Below are 16,432 nucleotides of genomic sequence, written 5' to 3'. Positions count from 1 at the left end.
TTTTTTACCTCCATTTTCCCCTATTATTCATTCCCCTGCCCATATGGGGCAGGGGAATGAAATCACAATAAAGAAAAAAAAAACTGGAGCGGCAGTCTTGCAGCTGAACGTTATACATCCGAAATATTAGAAGAAGAAGGAGAATTCTTGTGGGTGCACCCCGAAACTTAATGAAACAGTTCTGCGGACTTATTCGAATCCTATTCATAATCGGTTTTTTTCCCCTATGCTGCGGATGATCTTTCACGTACGTAATTATATTTACTACGCGCTAAGTGGTCACCGGTTGTTCTTTACTGCGTTTCGCTGGAGACGGAATTTATGGCTCCTGGCCTGACACGGATGTTGAATTACATGGCTCGACACCTGTTTCAGTATTGCTTTCACTTGTTAAGCACGTATCATCATCCCTGTACTCCTCGTGTATATTGTGTGTGAAATCTTATGGGACTTAACTGCTCGTGTATATTAGCTGCACAGTCGAGCGTATACGACACGATACAGTCAATGACTCATCTTGCAGAAATGCTGTTATTAATTTACCACTTCTTTCTCACTTTTCGGAATTCCTTGGGTTCACTTCTTGCAAAGTGTCGCCTTCGGCAACTGCTGTTGTACATATAATCAATGTTTGCTTTGTTTATCGTTGCCATTGCTCTGCTTTGTATCAACACCAGTAGTGCTATGACACTGTTATGGGTTACTCGTCGATTAAGCAGTACAGCCATGCTCCATAGCCTTATTCCGTCCTCACCATTAGATACTTCCAGTCCCGCTCCCTGCCAATCCTGCTCTCTATTGTCAAGAAAAATGGTTCAAATGGCTCTGAGCACTATGTGACTAAACATCTGAGGTCATCAGTCCCCTAGAACTTAGAACAAACCGAACTAACCTAAGGACATCACACACATCCATGCCCAAGGCAGGATTCGAACCTGCGACCGTAGCAGTCGCACGGTTCTGGACCGAAGCGCCTAGAATCACTCGGCCACTGCGGCCCGCTCCCTATTGTCATTAGCAGCTGGTATTATGGTTGCACGGTAGACAATATGCGGGGTGTCGAATGCTGTAAACAGTATTATCTTCTTGCGACCCTGCACTCAAGGAGTTCCTTGTGAGAGGCAGTAGGACAGAGCGGTACTCACCAGCAGCGCCCTCCTGGCCGTAGCGCTGCGCCGCAATTCCCGGAAGGCCTCTGCGGTGCCGCTGCCACCCTTTTGGACGCGCTGCTCTGCAGAGCGCAGGATCTGCTGCAGCTCGTCCTCCACCTCTTTGGCGGAGCCCTTCGCGCGCAGCCGCATCAGCGCCTCCGCAGCCTCCTCCGTGCGGCCTTTCGACACCAGGTAGTACGGGCTCTCGGGCATCCACCAGAAGGTCACCACGAACAGCACTGGGAACGCCATCATGAAGTAGCACAGCTCGAAGAAACTGACGTAGGGAGCTACGCAGCTTACGAGGATGCCGCCTGCGCCCATCATGACCATGCAGATGGAGACCATGAGTCCGCGCACGCGAACGTCTGCTATCTCCACCAGGTACTGCGGGCTCACCTGTCAACAAAGAGCACATAACGACTCTGATGGTTTTTTTCTTTATTGTTATTTTGAAACCTTTACAGGAAAAGGTAGGACGGCAGCGATCTATCTATGCCGCTCTTCGGCCATAGAGAACACAGACAGTAAACAGAAAGAAAAACAACCAAACATGATGGATAAAAACGGGAGACAGACATAGTAAAATAAATGAAACCGTTTATGGGCGCACTGTCTGGATAAAAACGTTCATCACTATACACAATGAAGAAGACAGATTTTACACACGTGAACGGAGGAGTACAAATGGAGAGACACTGAAGCACCGACGCGAAGACAAATACGAGCACTGGCGACATCTCTAGCGCACAACGATGCACCGTTCACATGAAAAAGCCGGGGGCCTGCCAGAGGGAAGAGGTGAGGGTAGGAGGGAGAGGGGGAGGGGATTGATGCCAGTGGGAGACGAGAAGGGTGGAGGAGGGGAGAGGGTAGGGGGGATGTGTGGAAGCCCAGGGAGGAGGGGAGGGAAGGAGAGAGGAAGAGAGGAGGGAGATAAGGGAAAGAGGGTGCCCTGGAGGAAAAACACAGGGGGAGGAAGGGGAGGATCAAAGTTGGTAGGAGGGGTGGATGGTGGGGATGAGGGCATCATCAGGGAGGGGGAGTTGGTGGAATCAAGGGTGTGGAGTGTGGAGAGATGGAGAGCAGGTGGGATGTGGGAGTACAGGCGCGGCAGTGGACAGGGGTGGGAAAGGATGCGAGAGACAAGCGGGTGAGGGGGATCAAGTTTGCAGGAGGTGTAAAGGATCTGTATCTGTTCAAGGAAAATGAGGAGGTGTGGGAAGGGAATTAAGTCATAGAGGATCCGTGTGGTGGAGGGGAGGCGGATGCGATTGGCCAGGCGGAGCGCATGGCGTTCCAGGATTTGAAGGGATTTGTAGAAGGTAGGAGGGGTGGCGATCCAGGTGGGATGGGCATAACAGAGGATAGGGCGGATGAGGGATTTGTAGGTGTGGAGGACGATGAGAAGGGTCCAGACCCCATGTGCGGCCAGAAAGGAGCTAGAGGAGGCGGAGTCAGGAGCGTGCCTTGGCTTGGATCGTCGGGAGATGGAGGGTCCAGGGTGACGCCAAGGTACTTGAGGGTGAGAGTGAGGTTGATAGGACGGCCGTAGATAATGAGATAGAAATCGAGGAGACGGAAGGAAGAGGTGGTAACTCTGATGAGTTATTACCTGAACACTACAAGTCATAGCCACAGATCTCAGAAAATGTACAGTATTCAGCTTGGCTATACAGGGGGAGCAAGAAGGAAAGGCACTTGATTTGAGGGGTGATAGTGCTCCAGCGTAAAAGACAAGCGCCGGCACGACGGTCGGGGACGGTGGAGCAGAGAGGGCTGTGAAGAAGACATCAGCCAAGAGTAGGCTGACCGACCCCTCTCTAGGACAGCAGCGGCCTCTTGACATAGAGAACATAAGCGCCGCGCCGCCTGCTCAAAAATGGCTCTGAGCACTATGGGACTCAACTGCTGAGGTCATTAGTCCCCTAGAACTTAGAACTAGTTAAACCTAACTAACCTAAGGACATCACAAACATCCATGCCCGAGGCAGGATTCGAACCTGCGACCGTAGCGGTCTTGCGGTTCCAGACTGCGCCGCCTGCCCGCGGCCCAGTTGAAGACTAGCCGTTCAATGAACTGTACAGCAGCGACTTGGGAACTATATTGTTTCACTTGTATTAGGAGTTGTGTATGCTGAAGAGATTTTCATATTTTGCCTGTAGCCCATTGCTTGCGACACACCATTGTAAATTCTCAAAGTTAAGTATCGACCTTTATCTTACTGTAATAAAAATTGAGTAATACGATTTGCTTTAATAGTTGTCTAGCGATCCGAGAAAATGGGTTTCCTAGGCACCCTATATTTGACGAGTTGGCAGGACACGACAGATGGTATTTATTTCCTATGGACATACGGCCTATTCCGTACGGTTTTCTAGATGGAACACATTGAATGCGCATTGTTATTTATTTTGTGCAGTATTCAAATATTGTCATTGTGTACAACGAGAGGAAGTTGTAACGAACATTTTGATACAGCACACTCGTGGTCTATCAAGTCGGGAAACTACCTCAAACTAGTCTACGTACGCTATACTGCATGCGCGTCGAGCGAGATTTTCAGTATTCAGGTGTTCTCTTCACACAGACTATTAGTCCTAGAGAAAAAACTGAATTTGGCCTTTTTGTAAGATATTTAATTTAAATGTAAACGTAGGCTTCCGCGGCCGTTGTCACACTCAATAAAATTCTTCTGGGTTTGAGGCCGGATTGTCATCTATTAAATTCCTACGTTTCGGCGACTGCTGCAAGGCGCCTTCCTCGTGGTGTATTGCTACATTCTGTTGCGCCTTGCAACAATCGCCGAAACGTGGGAATTTTATATATTTAATTTAGTTTAACTTTATACTGTGACACGTTTTCACTGGAGGGTGCGGATTTCGAGTTATTCGAGAAAAACGTTCAAAAGTTGTGTCAAACGTGTTCTGTCTCGGAAACCATTTTCGGAACGGGGCATATGTTCACATGATGTTTTTTGTTGAGAATCACAGACGCTATGACCTCTCAAAGCCTATACCTTTCCTCTTGACTCACCCTGTATATTTATCAGACGTTTTAGACACCAAAGAGTGACTGTCATGTGAAATTCAGAATGTTGGTGGGTTGAACCTTCCAATACCGGAAGCTGACCAATGACAAAATAATGTTGTTGCGTGTGGAGTCATACGTGTGCAAACACAGATGTGACAATCCGCTGACAATATTTATTTAGCTTTTACATTAACTTTTTGGATCGTACTTTTTAGTGACAAACTCATTTATAGCGTAGTCTGAGATCTAAGTTAGGACGAAAGGTGACAGTTTGGTTATTGAATCCAAAGAAAAATTTCACAACAGTGCGCTGTTTTTTGAAATGAAGACTTTGGTGGGAATTTTATCTGAAATGTAATCTGAGGCCTTGGTTATGTTTCAAGATGACAATTTTGTTGTGAGTTAACGGCCTCAGCGAATATGAATATGAAATCTTGCTTGCGATGAGAGGAATATGTCCTTCATTTTCTGATGTCTTGAGTCAGAGCAAAATCTGGCATCGTGTATGGTCGTTTACAAATAATCCAAACCAGACAAGAGCTGACTTTGATGAACATACATGAAATACGTAATTTTATTTCATTGTGGAGGCTAGCTGCTAACACTGTATATGTAACATATGTCAGTACAGGAAGTACAAATAATAAATACCAAAGCAAAAAGTTGAAGAAAAAAATGTAGGCGCAAACAATGTAGCACATAAAAATCGGCGATGATACGATAGCAGTACCAAGTGATCAACATCAACTACAATAGACAAGTGAATTTAGTTACATCCAAAATTAAGATTAACATTACACACCAGATGGCTTCAAACCCAGTGGTGCTGCATTATGTCCACCAAAGATTTTTTTTTACATTTATAATTACAATGTTCTGTAAGTATTACCAAAGGAACCAAGTAAACTTACATACAAAGGGTCAGTAACATAAAACAAATAAGTTAGAGAAGTAACAGAATAACGGTTAAAGCGCTGTTATATAGGTTACCACAAGCTGAGGGAGAAAACTATTTTCAAAGCATGAAATGTGAATATGTCTCATACAGAAAGTAAAACAAAGTAACAAAGCAGAGAAAAGAATATGATTTCCCTATAACATCGATTCCCTACAACATCAATTCCCTACAACATCAATCAACATATCTGCTTTCGCATAAGCACAGAGATGCGCTTGAGCCTACCAAGTGATGCTGTACACACATTCAAATTCAATTAATATAAAAGGAAAGTTCGTGCTTACATTCGTAGACTTCAAGGAAGCCTATGATTCTGTAGACAGACACACACTGTTCCAAATTTTAGGGGAGATGAGTTTGGATAGAAAATCCGGTGAACTGGTTAAACAGACCCTAAGCAACACAACATCCAAGGTCAAGTTCAGAGGAAAGCTATCGGAGGCCTTTAAGATCAAAACCGGGGAGAGACAGGGAGACGGACTCTCCCCTTTGCTCTGTAATTGTGTCCACGATAAGGTGATCAGAGAGTGGCAACAAGGAATGAAAGGACTCGGTGGAATACGACTGAGGTGTAAGAATAAAGGAGTACAGGTAGATTGTCTGGCATTCGCAGATGACATTGTGATCTTGTTCGAATCACTAGAAGAGGCAATTAACCAAACCACAGAACTGCAGAGATAGGCAGTTAAAGCAGGCCTACAGATTTCTATTGACAAGACACAATATATGACAAACATCACGACAGCTCCTAGATGGACGACACTAGGAGGAGGGAAAATTCAGAAGGTGGAGAGATTGAAATACCTCGGAGAATGGATAGACATTGGACTGACCGAGAAAGAAGCAATGGGAGCACGAACAAACATAATTAACTTAGCATATAAAATATAAACACCTACCGTAAGAAGAATATTTCGATAAATGCAAAATTGAAACAATACCAAACAGTGATCCGCGCTGAAGCTCTAGATGCAGCAGAAACTCTCAACTTAGCAAGAACCGGAGCGATCATGAGGCTAGAACTGATGGAACGAGATTCTCAGGAGAATATTAGGACCTCGAAAACAGAAGAAGGTCAGTTTAGAAACCGAGCCAACCAGGAACTGTATAGCAAGATAGGAAAAAAATTTTGACGTCATCAGGAAAAGAAAGAGCATTTTCTTCGGACGCATTCTCAGAACGGACCAGAGGTATCCAAGATATACAAAGAGATCTGGAAGAAATGAAAATACAGGAACCAGAGATATACAACAGATATATACACACACTTTCGTCCACGCTGTAACTTAGCAGGTAAAGTTTTTTCGTTTTCCCACTATGCGGCATAACTCTTCGATTCCGTGCCTCTTGAATCACCAAATCCTTTGACTAACTTTGTTACGCAAGTAGCCATGACACGAGCACCAACCATTTACTCACGTTCGAATTTACTTAGCTCCGACATAACGCACTCTCAATTATACAGAAAATTGTTCTGACCACGACTGATACTTGCAGCACATTGTGGGCATTGCACACGTGGCACATTCGTGATCAAATACTTGCTGTATCAGAATGGGCACAGAACATTGGTTTGAAACTTAACCCATCTAAAACACAAGCAATCTTAGTCCCTTACAAAAGACTTAGTTCTCGTCAATTCAGAGAATCTCTTCGACGCTTAATACTAAACAGCACAGAAATCTTCGGCAAAGAATTTGGGGATGAGTCTGGATCGTCACTTAAACTGAGCTGAAAACACATCAGTAGTCTGTAAGTATAACGTCATTCATTACAGAAATATAAAAAAAAGTATTTCCTGTCGAACTTAAAAAGAAACTCGCAGAGTCGCTAATACTCCACATTCTTCATTATGACGATTCTATTCTGCAAGGGCTTTCGAATGCGAGCTCACACCGTCTGGAAATGGCGCTTGTGCACGATACATTTGTTATGCACGCTATTTCGACCATATCGCGCCTGCCTGTGATGATTATCATTGCTACGTGCCGATCAGCGTAGAAATTATCATTCCCTGTGTTTGTTGCATCATCTTGTCAGTCATTGCACTCCTTCCTATTTATCTTCAACCCTTCGGCTACTATCTGTACAACACAGCAAACATACCCGTTCGTAACAAAATAAAATCCTCTCTGTAGCACTACACAGCACGGCCATATTCTCTAAGTCATTTTCTGTATGAGGAACCCGACTTTGGAACAATCATCCTCAGAATACTAGAGAAATTAAAATCTTTTCAAATTTCAAAAGACAGTCTTCTTTCACAGTCTCCGTCGGTCCATCAAGAACAGGGGACATCGGCTGGATAAATAATTGTCAATGTCAATGACATTCGCCAACAGCTGTGTAACGTAAGATGTTATTTTATTTTATTTTGAAGGCTACCAGTTTCAGCATTTCACTATGCCATCTTCAGCCGCTCATATGCAACTCTCCAAATAAATGAAAATATCAGTAGAGCCATAAATCTCAGGATGTCGTAAATTCACTCGTTAAATTAGTATTTCATTCGAAGTGAATTGGAGTGGCAATCATTAAAACAAAGGCGTGATGAAATTTCAATCACCAGTTTTCTCCTCCGATTGCGAAAACCTTCTGTTGGCACCCACCTACATAGGGAGAAATGATCATCACGATAACATAAGAGAAATCAGGGCTCGCACAGAAAAATTTAAGTGCTCGTTTTTCCCGCGAGCCGTTCGAGAGTGGAACGGTAGAGAGACAGCTTGAAGATGGTTCATTGAACCCTCTGCTAGGCACTTTATTGTGAATAGCAGAGTAATCACGTAGATGTAGATCTAGAAGTAGATGTAGATGTAGATGTAGAAGTTGATATCAAGTCTTCGATTGAATTCACGACATCCAGAGATTTATGGCTCTTTATGACATTTTCATTTATTTGTAGAATTGCATATGGGCAGCTGAAGGTGGCATAGTGAAATGGTGTAACTGGTAGCCTTCAAAATAAAGTAAAATAACATTTTAAGTTACAAGACTCAGGTGAACTTCATTGACATTGAGAATTCTATCACAATAACTATATCTTATTGAATCTCACTCTCACCAACCCTCCCTCCCCCTCAATTTTTTCGTCCTCTTGTCTATAGAGTTCTATATTGAAATTCTCTTCTTTCCTATCAGCCTTTGTCACCTTCATTTCAATCCCCTCCTCTTTCATTACCCCTTCCACCTGTGCTAATATCAAACAAGGCTTCAAAAGTGCTACGCTGATTCAATATCATTCTTAATGCCACCATTAATTTACTATTTTTATTGTTACGATTGTTATTCGTATTGCAAATAATTACTTTTGTTAATAATGCAAAATGTTATTACTGATTTTTATGTAATAACTAATCGATATCATTCTTAATTCTTCCATTATTTTACCTTCATCATTAATGTTACTATTACGATTATTGCCAATTATTATTTGTATTGTTAATGCAAATTATTATTATTGTAATTACTATCTAACAGCTTTTTGTATGCGTTTTTCCTGGTCAGATGTAAGAGAGTGCCTTAAGACCCCATTCTGGTCAGGATAAGTAAGCAATAAATAAATGAATAAATACAACAGTGGACTCTGCAGGCGTGGCTAGCACCTGTATTTATGTTCAAGAATGCATTTCTCGTGGTGTTTCTATTTTTTGGCTAACCCTTGAAGTAATAATAATGACTATAGCCATGGTCGTATTGGTGGGGACACATGGTAATGATTGTTAAAAAACAAACACGACCAAGGATGTGATCTCTAATTAAATAGTTCTGTTGTCAGAAATTAATTAAATTGTGGTATCAGTTTACCAGAATGGAGCTTACAACCCCCTGACGAAGAAGGCTGCGACAGGGAAATCGTCAACAGAAACATTCTATTTATCACTTGAGCCTTGTCCCGCAGTTACGCAGGGTCAGTCATCGTTAATCGGATTTGGCATGTTAATGGATAAAGGGTGGCCAGATGCCCTTGCTGCCGCCACCCCGTACCCCCTGAGACGGAATTAGTGTACCCGAAGAGTCTGCGTCGAGTGTAATCGATGGAATAGTGCGAATGTGTTAAGATGTCTGCGAGCCGTTTAACTGAGGCAGAAAATGTGAACCACCCCGGTATTCACCTAGCGGGATGTGGAAAACCGCCAAAAAACCACATCCAGGTTGGCCAGCATATCGGCGCTCGTCGTTAATCCGCCGGGCGGATTCGATCCGCGGCCGGCGCGCCTACCCGAGTCGAGGAAGCAGCGCGTTAGCGGTCTCGGCTACCATGGCGGGCCAACAGAAACATATGTTCCATCATTTATAAAACCTCTATTGAAATCTGCTGATAAGCGATAATTGGCCAGAGTTCTTGGGTTAACTCACAGGTATGACGATTCCGTTTCCGAGGCCCACGATGGAGGTGGTGGCCAGCAGCTCGCCAAAGCTGGTGGCGAACCTCTGCCACAGCGGAGCAGCGAAGTAGGGCGCCGCGGCGGCCAGCAGCAGCCGGCGAGGGCCCACCAGCCCCACCAGGGTGCCGCTCAGCAGGTTGGTCGCGATGCCCACCAGCGGCCCCACCGAGCTCACCCACGACGCCTCGTCCGCCGTCAGCACGATGTGCGACGCGTTCTGCTGCAGGCGCGGCATCACCGGCGCGTTCCACGCCGTGAACATGCCAAGCGACATATACGCCAGGGAGCCTGCGAAAGCACCAGAATGCTGGAATTAGAAGCAGGCCTGGACGAGGGGAAAAGAAAGATTTGTGTAGCACCGTAGTCTCGAAGACCCCAAGAGGCTGTTCAGCTATCTAATCTGAAACGGTTTCCGTTCTCCGTGCACAGTGTGTCGTGTCCTGACATAAGTGGGAGAGGGAAAAGAGGGTTGCTGGTCAGTCTGCGCACCCGAGCGGCACAGAGCAGAAGGGGGAAGGACAATTCACAGTGAAGGCATTTGATTGTTTTCTTCTATCTGAGCCAACATTGGTATAGGCATTTACTAGAAATGCAGGTGGTGAGACTCGGTAGGGAACTCTTTGTGGAGACTCTTGGACAAACAGGCTTTTGAAATAGTTGTTTATTCCAGACATGGCTAACTAACATACTGTAGGCTAGCTCTAGAGTTAGAAAAAGCATGAATAACACAACAGAAGCCAGTACAGAAGTCCCAGGAGTAGATGCTAACCAGAGCAGCAAACACTAGCAGCATCTTAAGGCAACAACTTAGTTGCAAAACAAAACACTGTTCACTGAGGCACTCCAAGAGAGAGAGACAGCAGACTTACGCGGAGCTGGACAGAGGCTGGAGTCGACGGACGCGGATTCGGCACCCAGATGTTCTGACTGAGAACTCTGCCAAAATGCGGAATCTAGAGGTTTTAAAGAGTCGCGTGGGGGCACTGTTTTTCCCACTTAAAGCCACCCAGCCAATCCCGTAGGTCTCTTGCAGGTGCCTGCCAATCATGGTTTAGTTAGGTCCCCTCTACTGCTCGTAAAGCGGGGATGTTAATGCAGTTGCACTAAGTAAGTCCGTATTTGGAATCAATATTGCTCAGCTGAAAGCTAAACGTAGCTGCTCTGCCAAATAAGGCTTGCAACATTATTGTTTTACGTCATTTAGCCCCACCCCTCGGGCTCGCCGGAGTAGGGACTGCTAGGTCAACAGTTTTTGGCGTTTTCGCTCTCTTTCTAACCCTCGTGAGTCTACTGACGTTGCTGTTCTCAGGGCTCCATCAAGCTGGCTTTATACACTAGTACGTGCCTGTTGGTTACAAAGTTCTACGGTGACAACCTACTACAGCGCCTAGACGACATAGGAAGTTACATGTTCTCGCTTCCCGCGCCCGGGTTCCCGGGTTCGATTCCCGGCGGGGTCAGGGATTTTCTCTGCCTCGTGATGACTGGGTGTGGTGTGATGTCCTTAGGTTAGTTAGGTTTAAGTAGTTCTAAGTTCTACGGGACTGATGACCATAGTGCTCAGAGCCATTTTTTGAAGTTACATGTTAATTCCTTGAAGAGTAACTAACGCCCTGGGACAGCGTCTGGGGGCGTCTGCATTTTCGCAAGGCTCTCCCCTTACGGTTTACTTCATGTAACAATATCTCTCCTAGTTTCGTCTGCCTTCAGAATCGTCTCTGCTTCCGCGCCTTGGAACGCATGTCCTCCTTTCTCACAGCTTCAAGACAACACTACAGTAGCAAGGAGTAATCAATATATTAGAAGTGGTTACTTCCCACTAGGGATTGAAAAAACTGACAGGTTAAAACCGTTACCGATATGTTAATCCTGAATAACCAGTATTTTTGGGGATTTATTTGCTCTCGCTAATACCAAGTGTTTTTATTTTTTCTAATAACTGTATTAAAAACCCATAAATCAATTAAGCATACAGCAATGCTAATATTTTTAGTTTTCATACGACTAATTCTTATTCGTAAAAATTGCTTTGCCTTGAAATATTGCCTTGTTATAGAAAATGGGAAAAACGATGAGTGCTATTTTAATAAGTGATATACAGAACATAAAATACCGTCTCAGGTGTGCTATCATTTTTATGTTAATAATTGGCAACCAACGCTGTACAATCGCAATAAAGTCATGAGATGTTGAATTGACTCTTTTATTAGAGCATGTTACACATTTCGGGAAGTTTGTGTCAATGGAATATGTTGGACCATGTTGCCAAAAAATAACTACAGCCTTCAGGAAGGCTGGCGTTCGCGTAGGCTTCCATCCAAGGAAGAACTTGGGGGGAATACTACGACATAAGGAATAAGGGAAAACAGATAAGTTTAAGCAATCCGGTGTATACGAAATTAAGTGTACTGGGACATACATTGACCAGACAAGTAGGGATTTGGCCACAAGGTTTAGACAGCATAACTACAGTAATAATAGTGGGCTGGGGTGCCATATGAGGGAGACTGGCCATAAGGTGACCCCGATAGAAGATAGCCTAAGGATTCTGCGTTTAGAACCAAAAGGGAAGATTTTAGATAACCTTTAAGGTCTAGAGATATCCGCGCGTATACAGCACGCTGCCCACCCAGTCCATAATGAACAGGCTTCCGGAGGGAACAACTGGTTTTTTGGCTTGTTTGAACGGATACTGGTTTGAACTTGGTGTCTATTATCCCGTCATGAGAAGTAAGATAGTGTATTTTATAGGAGCTGGTGGTGTCTGTGCACGTACCGTTATGATAGGCTAGGTTTTTTTGCTGAGTGGTTGGCTAGTTTGACGTCATATGGGGAAAGTTAGATGGGCAGATAGGTTGGCATATACGGATTTGTTCACAACCGTACCCTTTGGATGGTCCTTGGTGACACTATGGTTTATGTTATTGATTTTAGTTTTTACAGTTTTAACACATTTAATGTTTTTTTTTTTTTGTTTTTTAAAAAATCTAGAGCTCTCCGGTGTCCGGATAGCATAGGTAAGACTCGGGCAATTGTCGTGCCACTAGTTTATATAAGGAATGTATGACGTATAAGACACGTGTTTTTTGGGATTTTATGAAAATGCTCTTCCTCTTACCATTAAACTTTTTCCATGTGGGAGAGGGGTGTAAGTTGTTGTTTGAAGGCTTCTATTTGGGCAATCATGGCCCATGAGTAACACTTGGCTGTAATTCGATAGGCGTTGGCTTTAACAGATAGCGCCTAAGACGTTCGTGTACGCCAGCCGATCACAGGGTTTTAGTTTATGACGAATAATGTTGGTTATATTTAATTTGGTGGTATTCTTTTAGAGATTTGAGAGGTTGAAAGATTTATTCATGAAGGAACTCCCCCCCCCCCCCCCATATTATTTGTTTTATATTGACATATGGTTTGAGTTGTGCTTAGTGCCACTACTGGCTATAGGCATAGTATGACAATGAAAAAAGTTTTGTTTCTAAAATAAATTTAAAAAATTCTTTAGTGTTAACGTGTTCGTAAGTAATATTCCGATTGCAAGTCGTAATTACACCCTGTTAGATGTTACATGCTGTGTATATTATTATCAAATTACATGTGAACGCATGGAGCACATGACCGTGCAGCGCCCCCCACCGAGGGCGTTTCGCTGCTAGTTGACTTGTTTAGCGTCAGTATAAGCTCTGCTTCAAGACTGCTTGTGTCGCGGTTATATGTTATTCGACACTTTCTTTGAGTTGTCAAGTCTGCACGCCTGGTTGGTTAGGAAGGAGTGGAAGTTTGTGGGATGTAACTCAAATGACCAGATCTCATTTTCTGTAACGTTGAGATGTGTTGAGTATGCTGTTCACTTATATTTTGTACTTTTTTTGTAACAGATATCTGAAGATGGGTGTATCCCGAAACGCATAGCATGTTCTAATAAAAGAGTCAATTGAAAATCCCATCACTTTTTTGCGACTGTACAGCATTGGTTGCCAATTATTAACTATTTTAATAATAATGCCAACAGAAACGAGCAGCAAACACGTGGCATAAAACTGGTACAGCCTACCCGAGACAGTAGCATCTACACTCCTGGAAATTGAAATAAGAACACCGTGAATTCATTGTCCCAGGAAGGGGAAACTTTATTGACACATTCCTGGGGTCAGATACATCACATGATCACACTGACAGAACCACAGGCACATAGACACAGGCAACAGAGCATGCACAATGTCGGCACTAGTACAGTGTATATCCACCTTTCGCAGCAATGCAGGCTGCTATTCTCCCATGGAGACGATCGTAGAGATGCTGGATGTAGTCCTGTGGAACGGCTTGCCATGCCATTTCCACCTGGCGCCTCAGTTGGACCAGCGTTCGTGCTGGACGTGCAGACCGCGTGAGACGACGCTTCATCCAGTCCCAAACATGCTCAATGGGGGACAGATCCGGAGATCTTGCTGGCCAGGGTAGTTGACTTACACCTTCTAGAGCACGTTGGGTGGCACGGGATACATGCGGACGTGCATTGTCCTGTTGGAACAGCAAGTTCCCTTGCCGGTCTAGGAATGGTAGAACGATGGGTTCGATGACGGTTTGGATGTACCGTGCATTATTCAGTGTCCCCTCGACGATCACCAGTGGTATACGGCCAGTGTAGGAGATCGCTCCCCACACCATGATGCCGGGTGTTGGCCCTGTGTGCCTCGGTCGTATGCAGTCCTGATTGTGGCGCTCACCTGCACGGCGCCAAACACGCATACGACCATCATTGGCACCAAGGCAAAAGCGACTCTCATCGCTGAAGACGACACGTCTCCATTCGTCCCTCCATTCACGCCTGTCGCGACACCACTGGAGGCGGGCTGCATGATGTTGGGGCGTGAGCGGAAGACGGCCTAACGGTGTGCGGGACCGTAGCCCAGCTTCATGGAGACGGTTGCGAATGGTCCTCGCCGATACCCCAGGAGCAACAGTGTCCCTAATTTGCTGGGAAGTGGCGGTGCGGTCCCCTACGGCACTGCGTAGGATCCTACGGTCTTGGCGTGCATCCGTGCGTCGCTGCGGTCCGGTCCCAGGTCGACGGGCACGTGCACCTTCCGCCGACCACTGGCGACAACATCGATGTACTGTGGAGACCTCACGCCCCTCGTGTTGAGCAATTCGGCGGTACGTCCACCCGGCCTCCCGCATGCCCACTATACGCCCTCGCTCAAAGTCCGTCAACTGCACATACGGTTCACGTCCACGCTGTCGCGGCATGCTACCAGTGTTAAAGACTGCGATGGAGCTCCGTATGCCACGGCAAACTGGCTGACACTGACGGCGGCGGTGCACAAATGCTGCGCAGCTAGCGCCATTCGACGGCCAACACCGCGGTTCCTGGTGTGTCCGCTGTGCCGTGCGTGTGATCATTGCTTGTACAGCCCTCTCGCAGTGTCCGGAGCAAGTATGGTGGGTCTGACACACCGGTGTCAATGTGTTCTTTTTTCCATTTCCAGGAGTGTATTACCATGTGGCGTGGCTTATTAGATGGTACGTGTGTACATGCAGTGTGCAGGTCCCATCTGGCCTGTATGGTAGTTTCCCATTGTCGTCTGTATTACAGAATGACACCATCCATAGTCTGGAAGTTTTTACGAAGTGTGGTACCAATGAAGTACAGTGCTCCGTTTGCGTTAAAAGATTAAAACGAGATGAGCCACAGTAACGTTGTGACATAATATAGGGGGAAATTTAAGACTTACCAGTTCATTTTTAGTTTGAAATAAAAATAGAAAGCATTTGATCTGATGCCTGTACCTACTTAACATGCCTATATCTGCTTGTAGCCCTCGAAAACGGACAAATTAACTCGAAAAAAGCTTTTTCAACCTTTAGTATTAACTATTTGTAATGTGCAAACAGTGGTATGATCCCCGATTACAACACGATTTTTGAGCAGTGTTTCAAAAAAATAGAATCAATAGGAAAATACTGATGATTTTTTGTTTTAGTCAACCACTTATCACTTTGCAAGAAAAGCAGTGAACAGTGGACAGCGTAAGTTTTCTTTTATTTGTTTGTTTAATATTTTGGTTCTACGTATCTTAAAACTGAGAGACTCAACATTTTTCAATCTTTGTCCGATTCCCATATATAATACAGGAAATAATCGGAACAGAAATCTGAAAATCGGTTATTTCAGAAATCGGTTACTTTGACCGCTTTTAATAGTCCTGTTAAACTGGTGCTGGAAGATACCGACATAACCAAAAACCGCTTGTTTCAGCGATAAGCACCATCCCTACTTCCCACGCGGTGTATGAGAGTTACAGGGTGACAATTATTGAACTATACGAAAAAACCGTAAATTAGTTACAAACTGCTGTGTGTACACACTTTATTCAACATGTAAACGTTACTACAGATATTCAGATTTAGGTTATGACACATTCGATATGCCTGCCATCATTGGAAATGATGTGGCACAGACGATAGCGAAATTCTGTATGACCCGCTGAAATGTCGGAATATCGATGCTCTCGATGGCTGTTTTCAGTTTAGCAATGGTTTTTAAGTTATTGCTGTACACCTTGCCTTTAATGCTGCCCCACAAAAAGGAGTCGCATCTGCTCAGGTCCGGAGAATATGGCGGCCAATCAAGGCCCATGCCAGTGGCCTCTTGGTACCCCATAGCCAGAATGCAGTCCACAAAGCGCTCCTCCAGGACATCAAACACTCTCCTGCTTCGATGGAGTCGATCTCCGTCTTGCGTGAACCACATCTTGTCGAAATCAGGGTCACTTTGAATAATGGGGACGAAATTGTGTTCCAAAACCTTCACGTACCGTTCGGTAGTGGCCGGCCTCTGTGGCCGTGCGGTTCTAGGCGCTACAGTCCGGAACCACGCGGCTGCTACGGTCGCAGGTTC

General features: G+C 44.9%; 1 protein-coding gene across 1 annotated transcript in view; it reads right to left on the bottom strand.

The window, feature by feature from the left end:
- Positions 1 to 16,432, bottom strand: part of LOC126260560 (facilitated trehalose transporter Tret1-like) — a 70,412-nt gene that overhangs the window by 33,245 nt on the left and 20,735 nt on the right. Inside the window, exons 2-3 of the mRNA XM_049957894.1 lie at positions 9,503 to 9,819; positions 1,146 to 1,550 (exon numbers count right to left, since the gene is read on the bottom strand). Of these exons, the coding sequence (XP_049813851.1) occupies positions 1,146 to 1,550; positions 9,503 to 9,819 (722 nt within the window). The remainder of the gene's footprint in view (positions 1 to 1,145; positions 1,551 to 9,502; positions 9,820 to 16,432) is intronic.

The sequence above is a fragment of the Schistocerca nitens genome, chromosome 5, assembly GCF_023898315.1.
Source record: "Schistocerca nitens isolate TAMUIC-IGC-003100 chromosome 5, iqSchNite1.1, whole genome shotgun sequence".
Lineage (NCBI taxonomy): Eukaryota > Metazoa > Arthropoda > Insecta > Orthoptera > Acrididae > Schistocerca > Schistocerca nitens.
The sequence above is the reverse complement of the archived record's forward strand: the minus strand, read 5'-3'. Positions and strand labels throughout refer to the sequence as shown.